The 20,521-nt window shown below is 32.2% G+C and overlaps 1 protein-coding gene and 1 long non-coding RNA gene across 2 annotated transcripts in view; one reads left to right on the top strand and one right to left on the bottom strand.

The window, feature by feature from the left end:
• Nucleotides 1-20,521, top strand: part of LOC144378354 (uncharacterized) — a 60,887-nt gene that overhangs the window by 6,543 nt on the left and 33,823 nt on the right. The window lies entirely within an intron of this gene.
• On the bottom strand, nucleotides 12,728-13,663 carry LOC106145566 (olfactory receptor 6C2). Its single transcript, XM_078052375.1, has one exon. It carries the CDS (start codon nucleotides 13,661-13,663, stop codon nucleotides 12,728-12,730), a length of 936 nt encoding a protein of 311 aa, XP_077908501.1.

Below are 20,521 nucleotides of genomic sequence, written 5' to 3' on the forward strand. Positions count from 1 at the left end.
TATATATATATATATATATATTTTACTTATTGATTATTCAGTTTAAGGGTATCTGGGCTGGTTCCAGAACTTGTTTATGTGAATTGCACTACTGCAAATATTAGTGTGCCCATATCATATAATATGCTGATTTTTAGTTCTTTGGAGTAAATACCAAGGGGAACATCAGTGCAATTTTTAGTTCTTTGGGATAAATACTAGGATTGGAACCACTATATAATAATAATGGTTATATAGAAAAATTAGTTCTAAAATTTATGTGGAAGAATATCCAAAGAAATAGCTACACATAACCATTATTATTATATAGTGGTTCCATTCCTAGTATACATGCGGTTTCCAAAGTATTAGTATTAATGTGCAGGCCCAACAACAATGTATGAATATTCTTTCTTCACCACATTGTCATCAGCATTGATTATTATTTGTATTCTTCATGATTGCCATTCCAACTGAAGTGAGATGAAATTTCAAGGTAGTTTTTATTTGCATTTCCCTGATAGCTAAGGATGTTTAACATGTTTCAATGTATTTGTTGGTCATCTGCATTTATTTTGATTAATTTCCTTAGTTATTTAGCTCATTTATTGACTGTGGGGTTTTTTTTGTTGTTGTTAGTTTGTTTGTTTTATTTTTATTTTTGATGGTCTTTTGAGTTCTTCCTATATTATGAATTTTAATCCCCTGTCACAGGAGTAGCTGGGAAAGATTTTCTTCCATTCTATAGGCTTTCTCTTCACTCCTTTGTTTTCTTTGCTCTGCAGAAGCTTATTGATTCTTGGTTTTATTTCTTGAGCTTTGTGTGTCTGATGAAAGAAGTCAGTGCCTGACCCAAATAGTTGGAGTGTTGACCCTATGTGTTCTTCTAGAACTTGCAGTCTTTGGGGTATAATTCCTAAGTCTTTGTTCCACTTTGAGTTGACTTTTGTGCAAGGTGAAAGATAGAGGTTTATTTTTATTAATGTACCTATGATGATCTTTACCAGCACCATTTGTTAAAAATGCTATCTTTTTTTCAATGTATGGTTTGGGCACCTTTTTCAAGTACCAGATGACTGTAGATTCATCTATTCGTCTTCTATTCTATGCAATTTGAATACATGTGTGTTTTGATGCCAATGTCATTCTGGTTTTGTTCCTATAGCTCTATAGCATACATACTTTGAGACTAGATATTGTGAGGTCTCCAGCATTGCTCCTCTTACTCAGGATTGCTTTGGCTATTGGCTATTCCTTTGGCTATTCTTCCACATAAAATTTAGGACTAATTTTTCTAGTTCTGGGAGGAATGTCACTGTTTTATATGGGGATTTCATGACACTTTTGTTATTATGGCCATTTTGACAATGATAATTTTGCTTTTCCAAGAATATGGGAGATCTTTCCATCTTCTAAGGTCTTCTTCAATTTCTATCTACAGTGTTCTAAAGTTCATTGTAGAGGTCTTTCACTTCCTTGGTTAGATTTATTTCCAAGGATTTTTGTTGTTTTTGTTTTTGTTTTTGGAGGTTATTGTGAATGGAATGATTTTTTAAATTTCTCAGTAGATTCATTATTGGACTATATGAAAACTATTGATTTAGCTATGTTGATCTTGTATCATGCTACTTTGATGAATTTTTTTATCAGCTCTTGAAGTCTGGTAGAGTTTTGGGGACCTTCTAGATATAGGATCATGACATCAGCACACAGAAAAATTGACTTCTTCTTTTCCTATTTGTATTTCTTTAATTTCCTTCTCTTACCTGATTGCTCTAGTAAAGTTTCAGGAAATATAATTGAATAGCAATGGTGAGAGTGACCATCCTTGTCTTGTCCTTATTTTAGAGAAAATGCTTTCAGTTTTTCTCTGTTCAGTATGATGGGTTTGGGTTTGTCTTATATAGTTTTCTAATGTTGGGATAAATTCCTTCTGCCCCTAATTTCTCCAGCTTTTTTAACATGAATGATGCTGGCTTTTGTCAAAGTTTTTTTCTTAATCTATTGAGTTGATCATGTGATTCTTGCCCTTAATTCCTTTTATGTGGTGAATTACATTTATTGATTTGCACATATTGAAACAATCTTGCAACCATTGGATGAAACCCATCTGGTCATGGTGTGCTATTTTCTTAATCTCTTTTTGAATGTGGCTTGCCAAGGCACTGGTCTTTCCCTTCTTACCTTAGGGATTTTTGTATGTTCACCCTGCATATTGCTCTGTAGATTCCTTTTCTTGATGTGTCTCTCTATCTGGTGTTAGTATCAGTGTAAAACTGACTTTATAGAATAAATTGTGAGTGTTTCCTCCCTTTCTATTTAATAGAATAATTTGAAGAAGATTTTTTTATTTTGTCTTTAAAACTCTGGTAGAAATCCATCTGTTCCTGGACTTAGATTGGATGGTTTTTCATTGCTACTTCATCCTCATTGCTTTATATTGGTCTGTTTATATTTTTTATATCTTCATGTTTCAATTTAAATAGGTCAAATATATCTAGAAACTTGTTGATGTCTTCTATATTTTCCTGCTTATTGGAGTAAAACTTTTCAAAGTGCTTTCTAATTATATTCTGTGTTCTAGAAGTGTGTATGGCAATATCTCCTTTTTCATCTCTAATTTTATTGGTTTGGTTCTTCTCTCTCTTTCTTTTGGTTAGTTTGGCTGAGACCCATCAACCTAGTTTATCTTTTCAGAGAACCAACTCTTTGTTGCATTGATCCTTTTTATTGTTTTTTTTATTCTCAATTTTATTAATTATGGATCTCATCTTAATTATTTCATGTCTTCTACTGATTTTGAAATTAGCTTTTTCTTCTCTTTATATGGCCTTGAAGTATAACATTTGATTGTTTATCTGGGATTTTTTTTAAGGCAGGTGCTCAATGCTATAAACTTTCCTCTTAGAACTGTCTTTATAACATCCCAGAGATTTTTTTAATAACTTAATTTTATCTATTTATTCTTTCTTTTATGTGGTGCCAAGGATCGAACCCAGTGCCTCACAGGTACTAGGCAAGTGCTCTATAACTGAGCCACAATGCCGTGTCTCTGTTTTTATTTGTTTCAAAGAATTTTAATTATTTTATATTTTCTTAGTTATCCATGGACCTTATTTTATTTATTTATATGTGGTGCTCCAAATCAAACTCAGTGCCTCTCACACACTAGGCAAGTACTTTACCACTGAGCTATAACTCCAGCCCACCCCGCCCCCTGCAATTTTTTTTATTTCTCCTCATGATCACCAATCTTGTTTTATCTCCAATCTTGTTTTATCTCCATTTCACCAATGCTTACTGTATCATTTGAAATGGATACTCTTATTATTTCATATGTAATGTTTTAGGGTATATATTTTAATTTATAAATACTTTGTTGAAATATTGGAGATTGACCCAAGGAACATTCTATCACTGAGCTACATTTCCACTGAGCCCTTTATATATATTTTTTTTAAGTTGCTGAGACTGTCACCAAACTGATTTTGAAATTAGTTTGATTCTCCTGCCTAAGCCCCCTGAGTAACTATGAGTACAGGCATGTGCCATTGTACCTTGTTGAGATATAAATATTTTTAAAATATTAATACTTAACCTAATGTAAGAAACATAATTTAATGTATATATTTCAATGAATATTTACAAATGTAGTTATAATGTTACCAATACACAGATTCATTTTCAACATTCCTGAAATCTCTTTAATGCCCCTCCAAATAAATCTGCTGTGCTAACTAATCTGAAATTAGTTTGTTTTGTCATGCTCATTATATAGAAAGGCAGTAGTCTCTCCCTCTTTACCTGAAGTTTTACTGTCCACTTTTTAAAATACCCTCAATCAACTGTAGTTCAAAAATATTAAATAAGAATTTCCAGAAAAAATTATGAATTTTAAATTGCACACCTTCCAGAGTAGCACAGTAATATCTCACACACCATCCCACTATATCTTACTCCAGCCCTGATCATCCTTATGTAAACCATATCTACATTCTATGCAATACTCAGCTTGTAGTAACATTGTTGCTTCAGTAACTCTTGCTTTTAGTAAGGCATATTGTGCCTAGTAATTAATCCAAAATGCAAGAGTAGTCAGTGCTGAAAATTCAGATATGCCAAAAAGAAACCATGAAGAGTTTACTTTAGTTAAAAATGTGCTCTAGATGAATTTTTTTAAAGTATTTATAGTGTTCAGTACTATTCACAGTTTCAAGAATCACCTGGTGGACTTAGACTGTAAGGCCTGTGGATTAGGGAGGAAATACTGTACATAATGTTCACACTTTTAGCTCTAGATTTATTTACTAAACATTATGTCTGTGATAGTTACTCAAGTCATTATACTGGCAACATCTTTTTTGTTTTTAATAAAAAAATAAAAATTGTTTTTAATAAAAATTAAAAATTGTGCATATTTAGGAGGTACCATGTAATGTTTCAATACATGTATCCATAATGTTACATTCAAGTCTAAATAAATATGTCTGTCTTCTCAAACACTTATCATTTATTTGTGATGAAAACATTCAAAATACTTTCTTCTAGCCATTTTAAATATATCATACATTACTTTTGCCTAAGAGTCCCCAACTATGCAATAAAACACCAGAATTTATATTTTATATCTAAGTGTCATATAGTTAATTGTTGACCTACATTTCCTCATCCCATCATCCCCTGATCCTCTCCAGACTCTGGTAACCACCATTATGCCCTTTACTTCTGAGACCAACTATTTTAGATTTCATACGAGTGATATCATGCAATATTTATGTTTCTAATGCTTGGTAACATTATGTCCCCCAGGTCCATCCATGTTGCCACAAATGAGAGGACTTCACCATTTGTGATGCCTGAATAGTATTCCCTTGTGTGTTTTTATCACATTTTCTTTATTCACTCATCAGTTTAGTAATTAGTTTCATCTTAATTCTATGCTATTGTGGATAGTACCACAATCAACTTGGGAGTACAGATGTGTCTTCAACATAGTGATTTTATTTCCTTTGAATATATACCCAGTAATAGGATTGCTAGAACCTATAATTGCTCCACTCTTTTTTTATTATTAATTTTTGAGACATCTCCGTACTGCTTTTCATAATGGCTGTACAAATTCACGCTATTAACAATGTGCGAGGGTTCACTTTTTCCATATCCTCTCCAACATTTGTTTTTTTTTTTTTGTCTTTTTGACAATAGCCCTTCTAATGGAAGTGAGGTGGGATTTGCATTTCCCTAATGACTTAGTTTTATTGCATTATGGTCAGAAATGATACTCAATATGATTTCAGGATTTTTAAATTTTATGATAAGACAGATTAACTTATCTAACTCTGACAGATCTGGTACTGGATTCTAAGTCTAAGACCTGCTATTAATTACCTCTCTCTGTCCCCTTCTCTCTCATCCTTCTATTAATTCCCTCTATCTTTGTAGATATCTCCTATCACACTGCACTCTTTGTTGATGTGGGAAATTTAAAATAGGAAACTTTTTTCTTCCTGCTTTCTTCAATGAATCTTTTTTTATTATGCTAAAACCAGGTGCTGTCATCTCTTATATGGTTTCCTTAGATACTGTGAAGGTTAATTACAAGTGTGAATAGTTGTTCAAATTGATGTATCTGTGATTAAAGGATCACTGGAGGGTCTTCTTCCACCATTATACTCTTCCTCCACCAGGCAATACTTCAGTCATTTAATTTCTAAGTCATAGTCAATCATATATAGATCATTTAATTTAATCATTTTCTCATGTTTAATATTTAGATCTTTTAAAGTAACTACTAAAAATACTAAACACATTTTCCAAGCATTATTATAAATTTATGCACTCATGTATTTAGAATATATACTTAGCATTTTCTATGTCCATAGAAAGAAAACTAAGAGAAGGGGGAAAATAAGTTATAAATAAAGGCAGTTTTAATGGAGATTAAAAGGAAAATTGGCATTTCAGGCCAATGTTTTGAGAAAGAAATATTTTTCAAAAGACATAAATTTAAATATCAGAGGAATGAAATAAAATGAAAAGGAGGAAACTATCTCCTGGAAGCTGCTGATACTACCTGGGCCTCCTTCTTTCATATGCTTTGTATAAGGAAGTAGAATATTCATTTCTTTGAGAAAGAGACAATCCTATGTATCAGATTAACAAAGGCTTTTTCACCTGTTTATTCCATAAGGTATAGATGAAAGGGTTCAAAAGTGGAGCAACTGAGATATTGAGGACAGGGATTCCCTTGGAAAAATATCTTCTTTGTTTGATTGGAGGTTTTAGATACATAAAGATGCAGCTGCCATAGGAAAGGGATATCACAATCATGTGAGAAGAACATGTGGAAAAGCCTTTTTCCTCTGACTAGTTGAAGGGATTCTTAGAATGGTCAGGAGGATATAGGTGTAGGATACCATCACTAGAACCAATGTGACTAAGAGTGTCACCAAACCTGAGATGAATCCCATCATCTCCAGGAGCTGTGTGTCTCTGCAGGAGATCTGCATGAGGGGTGTAGTGTTACAATGGAAATGATCAACAACGTTGGAGGCACAGAAGTCAATATTTAGACCTAAGATGAGTGGTGAGAAGATGACAAGCCAGCAAGCCAACAACTGAGGACCAGCTGAATGCAGATTTTGCTGTTCATGATGGTCATGTAATGAAGGGGCTTACAGATGGCCACATGACCAATCACAGGTCATACCTGCCAACAAGTAAAATTCTGATATTCCAAGTAGGAAGGCAAAAAACACTTGGGTAGCACAACTGACATAGGAAATGGTCTTGTCCCCAGTTGCCACAATAACCAGCAATTTAGTAATACAGGAAATTTCCAAGAAATTATGAAGGAAAAAGTACATGGGGGTCTTCAGGTCCGTATCTACCAGGGTAAGTGTGACGATGGTCAGATTACCAGTGATGCTCAGCAACTAGGTAAGAAGCAGGAAGACAAATAACACAACTTTCAATTCTGGGTCATCAGTCAAACCTACCAGGATGAACACTGTCAGTCTTGTGTGGTGCTCTTACTTTCACCAAGTCTGAATGCAAAAAAAAATCATCATCATCATCATCATCATCATCTCTTCAAAAAAAAAAAAAAACAGTGGTAACTAGGGTTGAGCTAACATTAACAAAACAATGTACAAATAAAGCTATGCAGTGCTGCTCAGTTATGCTTCAAGCAAGAAGAAGTACTCCTTTTTTTCAGACTATCTAGTCAGAGAACTTATATATTAATTTGCAATTCTACTGGAGAATAATCTATATTAAGGTAGTAATTGTTTATCCTGTTTTATGAATAAATTAGAGGAAAATTAAAGGAAGTTAAAGGCCAGGTAGGGTGGTGCACTCCTTTAATCCCAGCAGTTTGGGAGACTGAGACAGAAGGATCACAAGTTCAAAGCCAGTCTCAGCAAAGGTGAGGTGCTAAGCAATTCAATGAGACCCTGTCTCTAAATCAAATACAAAATAGGGGATGTGGCTCAGTGGTTGAGTGCCCCTGAGTTCAATCCCCAGTATTCCAGCCCCCAAAACAAAAAGGAAGTTAAAGACTAAAAAGCAGTTTTTCTTTCTTGATAATACACAAGTTTTGGTATGTCATTTCACTAGTCCTTTGAAGTTTAACTGAATAAAATTCATCACTTTGTGTTTTGTAATTTGAAGCTAGATATTTATTTTATTTGTCAAATCTGTAACAAAGAACAAAGTTAATACACAAAAAAATCCTTGGTGACCCAGTTTTAAAAACCACTAATGAATCATTGTGTAATGAACTTGAGTAAAAACAATCAAACCTATCATAGTAACAATGGGATCATGGACTTTAGAGACAAGAGAAAGCATTCAGATCATTAAGAGACTCATAGGATAACTTTAATAATCACATTAAATGCAACACCTATTTCAGTTTCTTTTAATTAATTCTTAGTATGGAAGGTAACTAACTAAAAATCTGCTTTATCAATTGTTATAATTGTTATAAATTATTCATAAAGATTTAAGAATATTAATCAGTTTTATTTTTTCAGAATATTATTCTTATTACACATACCATAAAAATTCTTCAGTCAAAATAAATAGTTTCATCAAATATGATGAAATATGTGAACATTCTAAAAGCAGAAATGTCAATTACTTTTTGTTCACTAACATATTTTATTATTTAAAATTATGTTAAAATTTAGTACCCTAGAACTTCTGTGGCTTCAAATGCACTGAAAGATCCTCACAACTTGAAATTTATTTTTTTTTATAAAATCAACTTTATAATTCCTCCAGGAATAGAAATATAATAGAATTTACTGCATGGAAATATTATTGAGTTAAGCAAATTTATGTTATAATATAAATAAGTATAAGAATACTTGAAGCTCACATAAAATATATATTTTTTCATTATTATTATCAATTTTACAAACTATAATTGTATGCAGTTATGGAATACAATATGTTTTGATATAAGTGTACAATGTGAAATGATCCTATTATACTAATTAGCAGATCCATCACCTCTCATGTTTTTGTGCTTAGAAACTTGAACTTATTTTATCTGTTTGTAATATTTGATATATTATTAAGCATAGTCACCCTCATGTACAACATATCTCAAAAACATCTTTATCCTGTCTAACTGAAACTCTGTTTTTTGACCAACAATAGAAGAAAGTATATTGGTTATGTCAGGCTGAGAAAAAAGTGTGCAGAGAAATGATGAAAAGTGATGGCTGAAGGGTACAAGCTTCCTTTTGGGGTGATAAAAATGTCCCAAAGTTAGATTATGATGAGGTATGCACAACTTTGTAAATATACCCAAAATAATTTATTTTGTATTTTAATTGTAGAATTCATAATTTAAACTTCAACTGTATTGTATATAAATTACATATTAATAACAGTGAATTTATTATTTTTACTATGTATATTTAAAGTGTACACTATAGTATTTTGATGTACTAATAAAGCTGTGTTTTAAAAATGAAGTAAGTGCTTGAATAGAAAAATGATTTAACATATAACCCAATCAATAAATGGGCCAAAGAACTGAATACACTTCTCAGAAGGTGATATACAATCAATAAACAAATATATAAAAGAATGTTCAACATCTCTAGTTATTAGAGAAATGCAAATCAAAACTACTCTCAGATACCATCTCAGTCCAGTCATAATGACAGCCATTAAGAATACAAATAATAGTAAGGAGTTGGCAAGGATGTGGGAAAAAAGGCATACTCATACATTGCTGATGGGACTGCAAAATGGTGCAGCCAATATGGAAAGCAGTATGAAGATTGGAAAAAGTGTGAATGGAACTTGGAAAAGTGCGAATGGAACCACCATTTGACCCAGCTATCCCACTTCTTGGTCTATACACAAAGGACATTGAAACAGCATACTACAAGGACACAGCTATATCAATGTTTATTGCAGCACAATTCACACTAGCTAAACTGTGGAACCACCTTAGATGCCCATCAGTAGATGAATGGATAAAGAAATTGTGGTATATATACAAAATGAATATTACTCAACATTAAAAGTTAATAAAATTATAGCATTTGAGGTAAATGGATGGAGTTGGAAAATATAATGCTAAGTGAAGTTAGCCAATCCCACAAAACCAAATACCAAAAATTTTCTCTGATGTAATAAAGCTGATTCATAGTAGGGTTGGGAGGAGAAACGTATGAAGATTAAACAAACTCTGGATAGGGCAAAAGGGAGGGAGGGGAATGGAGGGGACAGGGGGTGTTAAAAAAGAAGAATGAGATGGACATCATTTCCCTAAGTACATGAATAAAAACAAATGGTGTGAGTATACTTTGTGTACAACCAGAGATATGCAAAAAATGTGTTCTATATGTGTAATATGAATTTTAATGCATTCTACTGTCATATAACAAATTGGAATAAAAAAATTAAAAAAAGAAGTAGGGTGAGTTGGTCAAAATATCACAGCTGGTAGAGTGATGACAGAATATAAATTTAGATATTATTACCTCAAGGTTAACTTTTCAAACAGTGAATAATTTTGAAAATCTTCAGGATCATTGATCTTTTACTAGAGAACATCCAACCAATGGGGTAGAATCTGGATGCATCTGTTAAGAAAATAAAATGTTTGATATTCAACCAATCTATGCAATGTAGGTCAAAGTGTACAAACTTGCAGTTATGCAAAATTAATAAATATAGAGACATTTACATCAGCAGCACTATAATTAATAATATTGTATTTTATACTGAAAAATTTATGAGATATCCAGTGCTTTTACTATACACAAAAAGGTAACTTTTTGAAATGATGGGTATATTAATTTTCTGACTGTAATAATGTTTACAATGTACATCATGATGTATACTTTAAATACATACAATAAAATCAATAAAATGATACATAAAGTAATACATGTATGTGTGTGTGATAAAGTTGAATATATATTCATTGAAAGCAGCAGCAAAATGAAATGTAGGAAGCATATTTATGTTATAATCAACATAGCATGAATTTATCTTTGATTTCAACATTCTGATACATTTAATTCCTCTTGTTGAAAATGTTTTTTCCCTTTTATTTTCTGTTATAACAATTCAAATACTTCTAATGTTGTTTTTATAGCTGATAAAGGTGTGCTTTTAAGATATTTAAAAGTTTTCATACTCAAGGACAGAAACAATATTGACAAAGTTTCTGCTTTAAGTACTGACAATCTACTAACAGATGCAGAGAGATGAAGAGAAAATGCTATAGTAATATAGAGGACATTTCTACAAGGTGATCTTTCACGTTTGGGGCATGTAGGATTGGACAGGAAAAATTTCTCAGCAGAAGTGAATTTTATTTTGAGAACGAAGGCATAAGAATGAGGAGAAAAATTTTTGACATGTAAACATTATATGGAAAAGTCACAGAAAGAGAAGGAAAGCTTAAATTCAAATGCCATTGGAATGGGGGAATTAGTTTCAGATGATGACCCTTATGAGCTTTTTGAAGGGGAAATGTGGTAAACAATTGTTACTTTTATTTGTATTGCTGTTTATATCCTAAAAATTCAGTACTATTATTTATAGCTTTTCATATTCCTTTTGGAAAATTATCTAAATTTTAAAGATCCCATATACTGGGCTGCTTTTATTTCCTTAATTTCTTCATTTTAATTTTTTCTCTGTGTGTTTGCGTGTTTTAGTAACATTTTGTGTAGAAGTTTTAATATAACTATCCACATCTGGCAAATTTTTTGCAGCACAAAAATATTTAAATTTCTCAAAATAGCCAATTTTTTACCTTATTTTTTTATTTCCATGTTTTTTGAGAAAAACCTATCACATTTAAAATTTTGGCTTTATAAATTTGATATAATTTAAAAATTTTACAATTTTTAAGTTTTAGTATTTTAGAGGTTTTTCTCAAATTGAAAGATTTATAATTCCCTTTCATGACAAAAACACTAATTTTGGTGCAAAGTAAGCCTTTTGTTTTTATTATTTAAATTTATTTTTTAACTTACACATAAAAACATAAAAAGTATATATGTTTATGGGGTACAACATAATTTTTCAATACGTGTATACATTGTGTAATATTCTAACCAGGGTAAAAACAAACTATCTTCTCAAACATTTATCACTTCTTTATGATTAAAACATTCAAGATCCTTCCTTCTAGCTTTTTGAAATATATGATACATTATTGTTATATGAAGTCACTCTTCTGGGAAGCAGCACAGCAGAACTTCATACTCCTATCTGAAACTTACTACTCATCAATTAACTTTTCCCCTTTCTGCTTTCTCCAGCCTCTTGTAACCACCACTCTACAATCAACTTCAACTGTGTTTTATATTTCACATTTAAGTGAGTTTCCTTTCTGTCTGTGCCTGGTGTATTTCTGTCTCTCTCATCTATTTTTGGATGGAGGATTGAATTTAGAAACACTTAACCACTGAGCCACATCTCCAGCTCTTTTTTTTTTTTTTTGGAGACATGGTCTCACTAAGTTCCTTAGGATCTCACTAAGTGCTGAGGCAGATCTCAAACTTGTGATCTTCCTGCATCGCCCTCCTGAGCCACTGGGACTACAGGCATGCAACACTGCACCAGCTTATTTCTCTTAATGTAGTGATTTCCACTTCCATCTATGTTCTTGAAAAATGACAGAATTCCATCTTATTATATGGTTGAGAAGTATTCCAATGTGTATATATACCACATTTTCTTTATGCATTCTTTAGTTGATGATCACTTAGCTTGTTTGTTCCGTTTATTTTCTTTCTTTTTTTTTCTTTTTTACCTCCTAGAGTGCATTGGAGGAGTTTTTTTGTTTTTTGTTTTTCTGACATTGTTTTGTCGTTCTTTTTCAGAACCTAAAACCCTATCTACCCTAAAGAAAGTACCCAATATATATTTATTAGGTGAATTAATGAATGAATCATTTGAAAGTTTAAGATTGGAAGAAACAATAGTGAAAATAATTTGTTCTCTTATCCCTGAAAATGTAAAAAGTGATTAGAAGTTTATCTTATTTTGTTGTATTTTCTCTTTTGGTATTCTTAATTGGAAACTGAAGCAAGGATTTAAAATTTTAAAAAACTATTAACACGCTTATTATGGAATGATGTGATTTTAAAAGAGGCTGTGGAGAAGATGCCACTGGATGAGAACAAGCAAGCGAAAGCATTTTGAAAAAGTTAACTTGCCAGGGGAGTTTGGGAAATTCACCAAATACTAACTTTATGTTCCCTTATTTCTTGGAAAATATTACAATTCTTTTGACTGAGTCCTTGAAGGCCTGTTTTACTTGTTTGTTCCTTAGTGTGTAAATGAAGGGGTTCAGCATGGGAGCAATGGAAGTAGTGAGGACAGTCACCCTCTTATTAATGGCCACTGAGTCCTTTGCTGAAGGTTTAATATAGATGAAGATGCAGCTGCCATAGGTGAGGAAAACCACAATCATGTGGGAAGAACAGGTAGAAAAGGCTTTTTTCTTTTGCTTGGCAGAAGGGAATCTTAAAATTGTCTTGATGATGTAAATGTAGGACAGCACTACACACATGAGTGTCATAATGAAGGTCAGTACAGCACAGATGATAATGGTCTGTTCCATGAACCAAGTATTTGAGCAAGAGATTTTCAGGAGGGGAGATGCATCACAAACAAAATGATCAATGATATTAGAATCACAAAACTCCAGATTTAGGCCTAGGCTGAGTGGAGGGATTAAAATAAACAGACCAGCTACCCAACAACAAAAGAGAATTCTCTTGCAGACACTGCTACTCATGATAGTCACATAATGCAGGGGCCTGCAGATGGCCACATAGCGATCATAGGACATGGCAGCCAGGAGAAAAAATTCAGTTACACCAAAGAGGTCAGTAAAAAATACTTGGCTGACACAGGCATTGTAGGTAATCATCTTGTCACCTGTTGCTATGTTATATAAGTATCTGGGAATACATGCAGATGTGAATGAGATCTCCAAGAAAGCAAAATTTTGTAGGAAATAGTACATGGCTGTTTTAAGATGAGAATCCACTAAGATGAGGGAGATGATAGTCAAATTCCCAGTTATGCTTAGCACGTAGGTGAGAAACAGAAAGAGAAAAATCAGAACCTGCAGTTGTGGGTCATCTGTCAGTCCCAGTAGAATGAAAACTGTTACAGTATTGTTCCTCATTGTTGATTTCTGGCTTCTATTAAATCTGCATGTAACAGAGAAACTTTGTTATGGATTATTTATTAGTTTTAACTGTACCGTTCAGGTTTTTCTTATTCACAAATAGTTTTAATAATTATTACATTTTAACATTTATTACATTACAATTAAGGGCATACTCTGTAAAGGTTACTTTGCACTCCTATGGTTCTGTCATTTCACTGGAAGAAAAGATATCCTTTGACTCTTAACAATTCTGTTTAATGCATTTGCTTGAAATGTTCCTTTTTAAGTGCTAGTATATGCCAGGAAACTTGGGATTACTTATGTACATTGTAGTCACTTGAGGTCTCCATTCTAGTTTAATGATTTATTCTGGCTTTATGATTAAAAAATTTCGTTTTCTATTTTTGCTTATTGCACATGTGTAGTTTTCTCCAGAAAACCTCCTAACTGTACATGTACAGATGTGCACATCACCCACATGTGCATGTATGCACACACAGAGACACATCCCAGATCCCCTCCTGACACTGACTCCTTCTGAGGTTTCTCTGGCCCTAAGTAATAACTTACTTACTATTCATGGTGGTACATAATACACAATTCTTTAGTACACAATACACTTATGTGTACTTTTGTGAAATACCCTGATGAATAAACTTCAAAGATAATACTGATGACATGTTTCCCTGACCATTTAACTCGTTGCTGTTTTCTTTTTATCCTATCAAGCACATCCTATTTTATTTTTGGCTTATGGAGACCAATCTTAACCTAGAAAAAAAAGCCATGGAAAAAAGAACATGGAAAATTATCTGACTATATATATATATACGTATATATATATATACGTATATATATATATATATATATGTATATATATATATATATTTATTAGGTGAATGAATGAATGAATGAATGAATCATTTGAAAATGAAGTTATGAAATCAGAATAAGCAACATTAATCAAATTTGGAGGGGTAGTTGAATATTCAGTTAGAATTAATGTCTCTTCTGCTAGTTATAAGGTAATGAGGGCCTCTGCTTGAAAATTTTGGGTTATTTCATTGAAAAAAATATCAAAGTCAATTAATATTTTCTTTATCACTCTACACTTTTCACCATACTCAAATATCATCTGTATTTTCATCAAGTCTTATGTTTTGAATATCACATTTTAGAGACTCTTTCTTATTGTCAGTTGCAACCTGACACAATAGACTACATGTTTTGAACACATTCCATGTGATAGTTTTTTGGTAAATACTTCTCACAGAACAAGAGTTTTCTGTCCTCAAGTCACCTGAGTAATTACTATTTACTCATTGGTTTAAACTTCAGTTTCAAGCTCTCTGGAAAATTCTCTGCAAGTCTTATGAGTGTACTCACTGTGTTCTCATAGAAAACAGTATGTGCTACTATGTTGACACTTAAGAAAGAATACTAACTTGGTGGGGGAGGATCAGGCTGCATGTGTCTTTTATATCATCACAGTCCTAACAATTTACACTGCTCTATCCACATTTTCAATTTTCTAACAAATGTTCCTAAATAAATTCATCTATTGTATGTTTTTCAATTAGATGCCTTAAAAGCTATTTTCCTTCCTATCTGGACTTTTAATTAAAAGTTTTGACATTAACTTTGCTTACTTAAATTGTCTGTGACTTTGAACTACTGTTAAATTTCTTATTTACTTTTGGTTTTAAGAGATCAACTTTTCTGCTTTTGTTTATTACCTTCACAGCTCATAATAGAGAAACTGCCTTTATTTGCCAGATATTCAGGTATAATTCCTACCTCCAGTTGCCCCTCTTGTCTCTCAGGTAACAGTGATCACTGAGTAAACTTAATCAGCCCTATCACCATTGGATATTGCTCATCCCCTAAATGAGACTGTTTTTGTTTATTCTGTTTTCAAAGTGTAAATTTGAAACGAGGACATAGATCTCTAAACAGGTGATGCAATGTCTGCAGTTTGTCATTCTTTTGAGGGGATGGGTTGTTATATGTACACATACCTTAGTTTTTCATGTGTGGTTGATAATATAAGTAATATACTTCTGGGTAACAATCAAATTTTGACATTTAAATGTCAAATTTAAATGCATTAGCATTACAAATCCCAGGAAAGCAGATTCTATAAATAAAAAAGTATGCTTTACTAAATATAAAAGTTATCACTCACATTTTTTTTCTTTTTAAGAGATAGATAAATTCTCTCCCAGCAATAATAAAATTTAAGTTTCATGAAAGTAAATATAATTAAATTAAAATGAGAAGCTATTACACTTACTATTTTAACTGTCATAGTTTCTATTGGTCGTTGAAATACACAAAATCTTAGAATTTCTAAACTGGAAAAGGCAATTCAGATGATTTTCATAAGAAATTCTTGTCACATTTGCTTATGAATCCACTGTCAAATTCATGCCAACTCTAAGTTGCACAAATATCTCAGAGGTATCTATCTTCAGCCAGTTCCATGGACTTGCACTGTTTTATACCTTTAAAATAAAAGAAATAAAGAAAACATCTTAATATGAAGACAGTGGAATATTAGGAATCTGCACCTTAGGATACTTGCTATTCTGACTTCTCAGGACAATGTGCACATTTGCTGTATCTAGCTTAACATTTGCTCTGTTTGAAAAAAAAATGCAACTAAATGAAAAACAGGGTCCCTGGTGACCTACAAATGGTTACTAATGAATCCTCAGAGTAACCAAATTTGAGGTTAAAAGAAGTATGGTAACTTTGGCTTCTTTGTAAAAGTGTCCTTAGAGACAGAAAGCTGTGGCTGTGGATAAAAGCCAGCAGAATAACAGAAGAATCTGATTATGAAATACAACACAACTTTAGCTCCTTTTAAAAATTTTTCACTTTACATAAGCTGAGAAAGGATCATAAGAAACCCCATTTCTCATTAACGGATTTTTACATAAATTATAAATTATAGTTGGGAAATATAAATTATGCAGGGAAAATATATAAAATTATATAACCCATGCTATTTATAATTCTAGTTTTTCTACAAATATATCAATATATTTATAAGTGCGATTTTAAAATAAACATTAACAACCTAATTTTTATAATTTCATAACATAGTGCCAAATGTTCTTAAACTTTTAAATGTACTCCAAATAAATATATATGTAATATTATATGAATTATTTATTGCAATTAATTATTTTATTTTAAAAATTATTTTAGTTGACATATAATTATATATATTGTGGACTATAGTGTGATATTTTGATACATGTATATAATGTATAATGATCAAATTAGAGTAATCACCATGTCCATCATCTCAAACATTAATAATCTCTTTATCTTCATGACATTTAAAATATTTTCTTCTAGTTATTTTGTATATACAATAACTTATTGTCAACTATAGTCACCCTACTGTGCTTCAGAACTGTAGAACTTGTTCTCCTTTCTAACTATATTTTGGACTTCAATCACCAACCTCTCTCTACTCTTCTTTTACCCTACTGCTCCTGGCCCTCAACTACCACTATTCTATTCATGGTTTATATGAAATAATAATAATAATAATAATAATAATAATAATTATTATTATTATTATTATTATTACATTCTATATATGAGTGAGATCATGTAGCATTTGTCTTTCTGTTCCTGGTTCTCAATATTTTTATGGCTGAGTTAGTATTCAATTATGTAAACGTGTGTATGTGGGTGTGAGTGTGTAAACACTTTCTTTATCCTTGTATCTGCTCATGGAAACCTGGGGTGATTTCATATCTTGGCTATTGTGAACAATGCTGCAGTAAACACAGGAGTGCAGATATTTCTTCCACATACTTATTTCCTTTCCCAAAGGAAATAATCTAGTGGTGGGATTCCCGGATCATGTGGTAGTTCTACAGTTTTCTGAGGAACTTCCATTGGTTTCCATAATGGATATAGTAACATTTCCATCAACAGTGTATGAGAGTTTTTTTTTTTTTCTCTGCAGCCTCATGAGTTTTTGTCCGTTTTTTTTTGTTTTTTTTTTTTTTTTTTTTTTTTTGCCTTGAGGTTAATAGCCATTCTATCTAGGATGCAATGGGATCTCATTGTGGTTTTATTTCATTTCCCTGTTGATTATTGAAGTTGATTGAATTTCCATAAACTTATTAGCCATTTGTAGGTCTTCTTTCTGAGACATCTCTATTCAGACCATTTGCTCACTTTAAAATTGGATTTTTACTATTCAGTAGTTGTGTTCCTTGTATATTTTTGTTGTTAATCCCATGTTGAATGAATAGTTTGAAAAATTTTTTCCCATTCTGCAGGTTTACTTAGTTCTGTTGATTGATTGTTTGCAGTACAGAGGATTTTTTGTTTGATATAATCCCATTTGTTTATTTTTTTCTGTTTCCTGTTCTCTTTGTATTATCCAAAAGGCTTTGCCTAAACCAATATGCTAAAGTATTTCTAGTCCTCTAGTAGTCTTCTAATAGTTTCAAAATTTGGAGTCTGACAGTTAACTCTTAAATCCATTTTGAGTTTATATTTGTATATAGCTGGAGAGATGGGATCTAGTTTTATTGTTCTGCACGTGGATAATGTTTTTCCTACCAGTATTTGTTGAAAAGATTGTCCTTTACCCATTGTGTATTCTTGGAAATTTTGATGAAAAATAGTTGGCTATGTATGTGTAGATTTATTTCTATGCTCTCTATTCTGTTGCATTGGTCTGTGCAACACAGTGGTACTTTGAGTATAGAACCAGACTATTTTTTTTTTGTCTCTATAGCTTTGTATTATGTTTTGAAATTAGTTGTGGGCTCCAGTTTTGCTCCTTTTGCTTAAGATTGCTTTGCCTATTTGATACCTTTTCTGTTTCCTTATAAATTTTAGAATATTTTTCCCCTAGTTATGTGAAGAATATCTTTGGTATTTTTTCCTTTTTGGGGACTGCACTGAATCTGTAAATTATTTGGATAGCACTGCATTTTAACAATATTTATTCTTCAAATCCATAAACATAAAATATTCTTCCAGTTTTGGGTTCTTCTCATTTTATTTCATTCTTGTTTTATGGTTTTCATTAAAGAGATATTGTGCTTCTATTGTTAAGTTTATTCCTTCTACTTTATATATATATATTTTTTTAGAGAGAGAGAGAGAGAGAGAGAGAGAATTTTTAATATTTATTTTTTAGTTTTAGGTGGACACAACATGTTTATTTTATTTTTATGTGGTGCTGAGGATTGAACCCAGCACCCCATACATGCCAGGTGAGCACGCTACCGCTTGAGCCACATCCCCAGCTCAACTACTCTATATTTTTAATAATTACTGTGAATAGGACTGTTTGATTTCTTTTTCAACTAAGTTGTTAGATTTTAGATATGCTAATTTTTGTATGTTAATTTTTTATCCTGAAAATTTACAAAATTTGCTTATCAGCCTAAATATGTTTTTTAGTAAAGTATTTTGGTTTTCTCTACATAAGATTATATCATCTGCCAACAGGGACAATCTAATTTTCTCCTTCCTAATTTGGATGCCCTTTATTTTTCTTGCCTAATTGCTCTAAGACTTCATTACTGTGTGAAATAAGAGTGTTGAAAGTGGGGGTCAGCACAGGATTCCCAGCTGTTTGCCCACACAGGATCCAGACACCAGTCCCTTGCAAGATACCTGGCTGCTCCCCACACACAGAATCTCCAGCCACCACTCCCAAATGGACCCCTGTCTGCCAATGTGGGGCACACCCAGTCACCTCCATCTTGGGATATTGCAACCACTGCCATAGTCCCTTATACATGGTAGCCTGCAGCTGGGGACACAGGACAGAGTCTGGAGACAGCCACCAGCCACAACACGGCATGCCACAGAGCTGCATCTCTGAACACACTGCCTAGCTCACCATTTTTGTATAATGTGAAAATACCATAAATCTCTTAATAGCAACTATTTGGTTTAAAACTGTATATTGTTTGTATTGGGATCTACTAAAATTGTTCTCCCCCTTAAAGGAGAGGTATTGTAATCCTGCAGGGACACAGTAAGCCCATAGGGTAAAAACTCTATCAGCTTGGATCTGCAGTGCTAGAAAGGAAGATATATGAATATGAAAAAACAAGGGAATAAAGTGCCCCAAACAAAACAAGACACCACATTATTACAATCCATGGCCAATACAGCAGAAGAAATGTCAGGGAAGAAGTTCAGGATGTACATAAATAAAATATTCTGTGAATTAAAGGATGATATAAGAGCAAATACAGGCAGAAAAAGGTCATTTCTTTAAAGAGCTAGATAAGCAAATACAGGAAACAAAAGATTACTTCAATAAGGAGATAGAGGTTCTGAAAAAAAAGCAACAGAAATTCTTGAAATGAAGGGAACAATAAACCAAATTAAAAACTCAGTAGAAAGCCTCACCAACAGATTAGACCACTTGGAAGACAGAACCTCAGACAATAAAGACAAAAATATAATTTGAAAATAAAGTTCCACAGTAAAGATGGTAAGAAACCATGAGCAGAACATTCAAGAATTATGGGATAACATAAAGAAACCAAATTTACTAATTATTGGGATAGAGGAAGGCATAGAGTCCCAACTTAATGAAACTATATGGATGAGCATTATGTTAAGTGAAAAAATCCAGACACAGGAAAACAATTACTACATGTTTTAACACATGGAAGCCAAAAATTGTCAACCTGAATGTAGAATAGTGATTAGTGAAAATTGGAAGGGTGGATGGAAGGGCAGATAAAAGGAGGTTGGATATGATTAGTGCATACTCTATACATCATTCAACTATTACACAAAACCTCCTTAATTTGTACAATTAATGTGTTAATAAAAAAATAAAAATATATATTTTTTAATTTAATAACT

The sequence above is a fragment of the Ictidomys tridecemlineatus genome, chromosome 6 (genome assembly GCF_052094955.1).
Source record: "Ictidomys tridecemlineatus isolate mIctTri1 chromosome 6, mIctTri1.hap1, whole genome shotgun sequence".
Classification (NCBI taxonomy): domain Eukaryota; kingdom Metazoa; phylum Chordata; class Mammalia; order Rodentia; family Sciuridae; genus Ictidomys; species Ictidomys tridecemlineatus.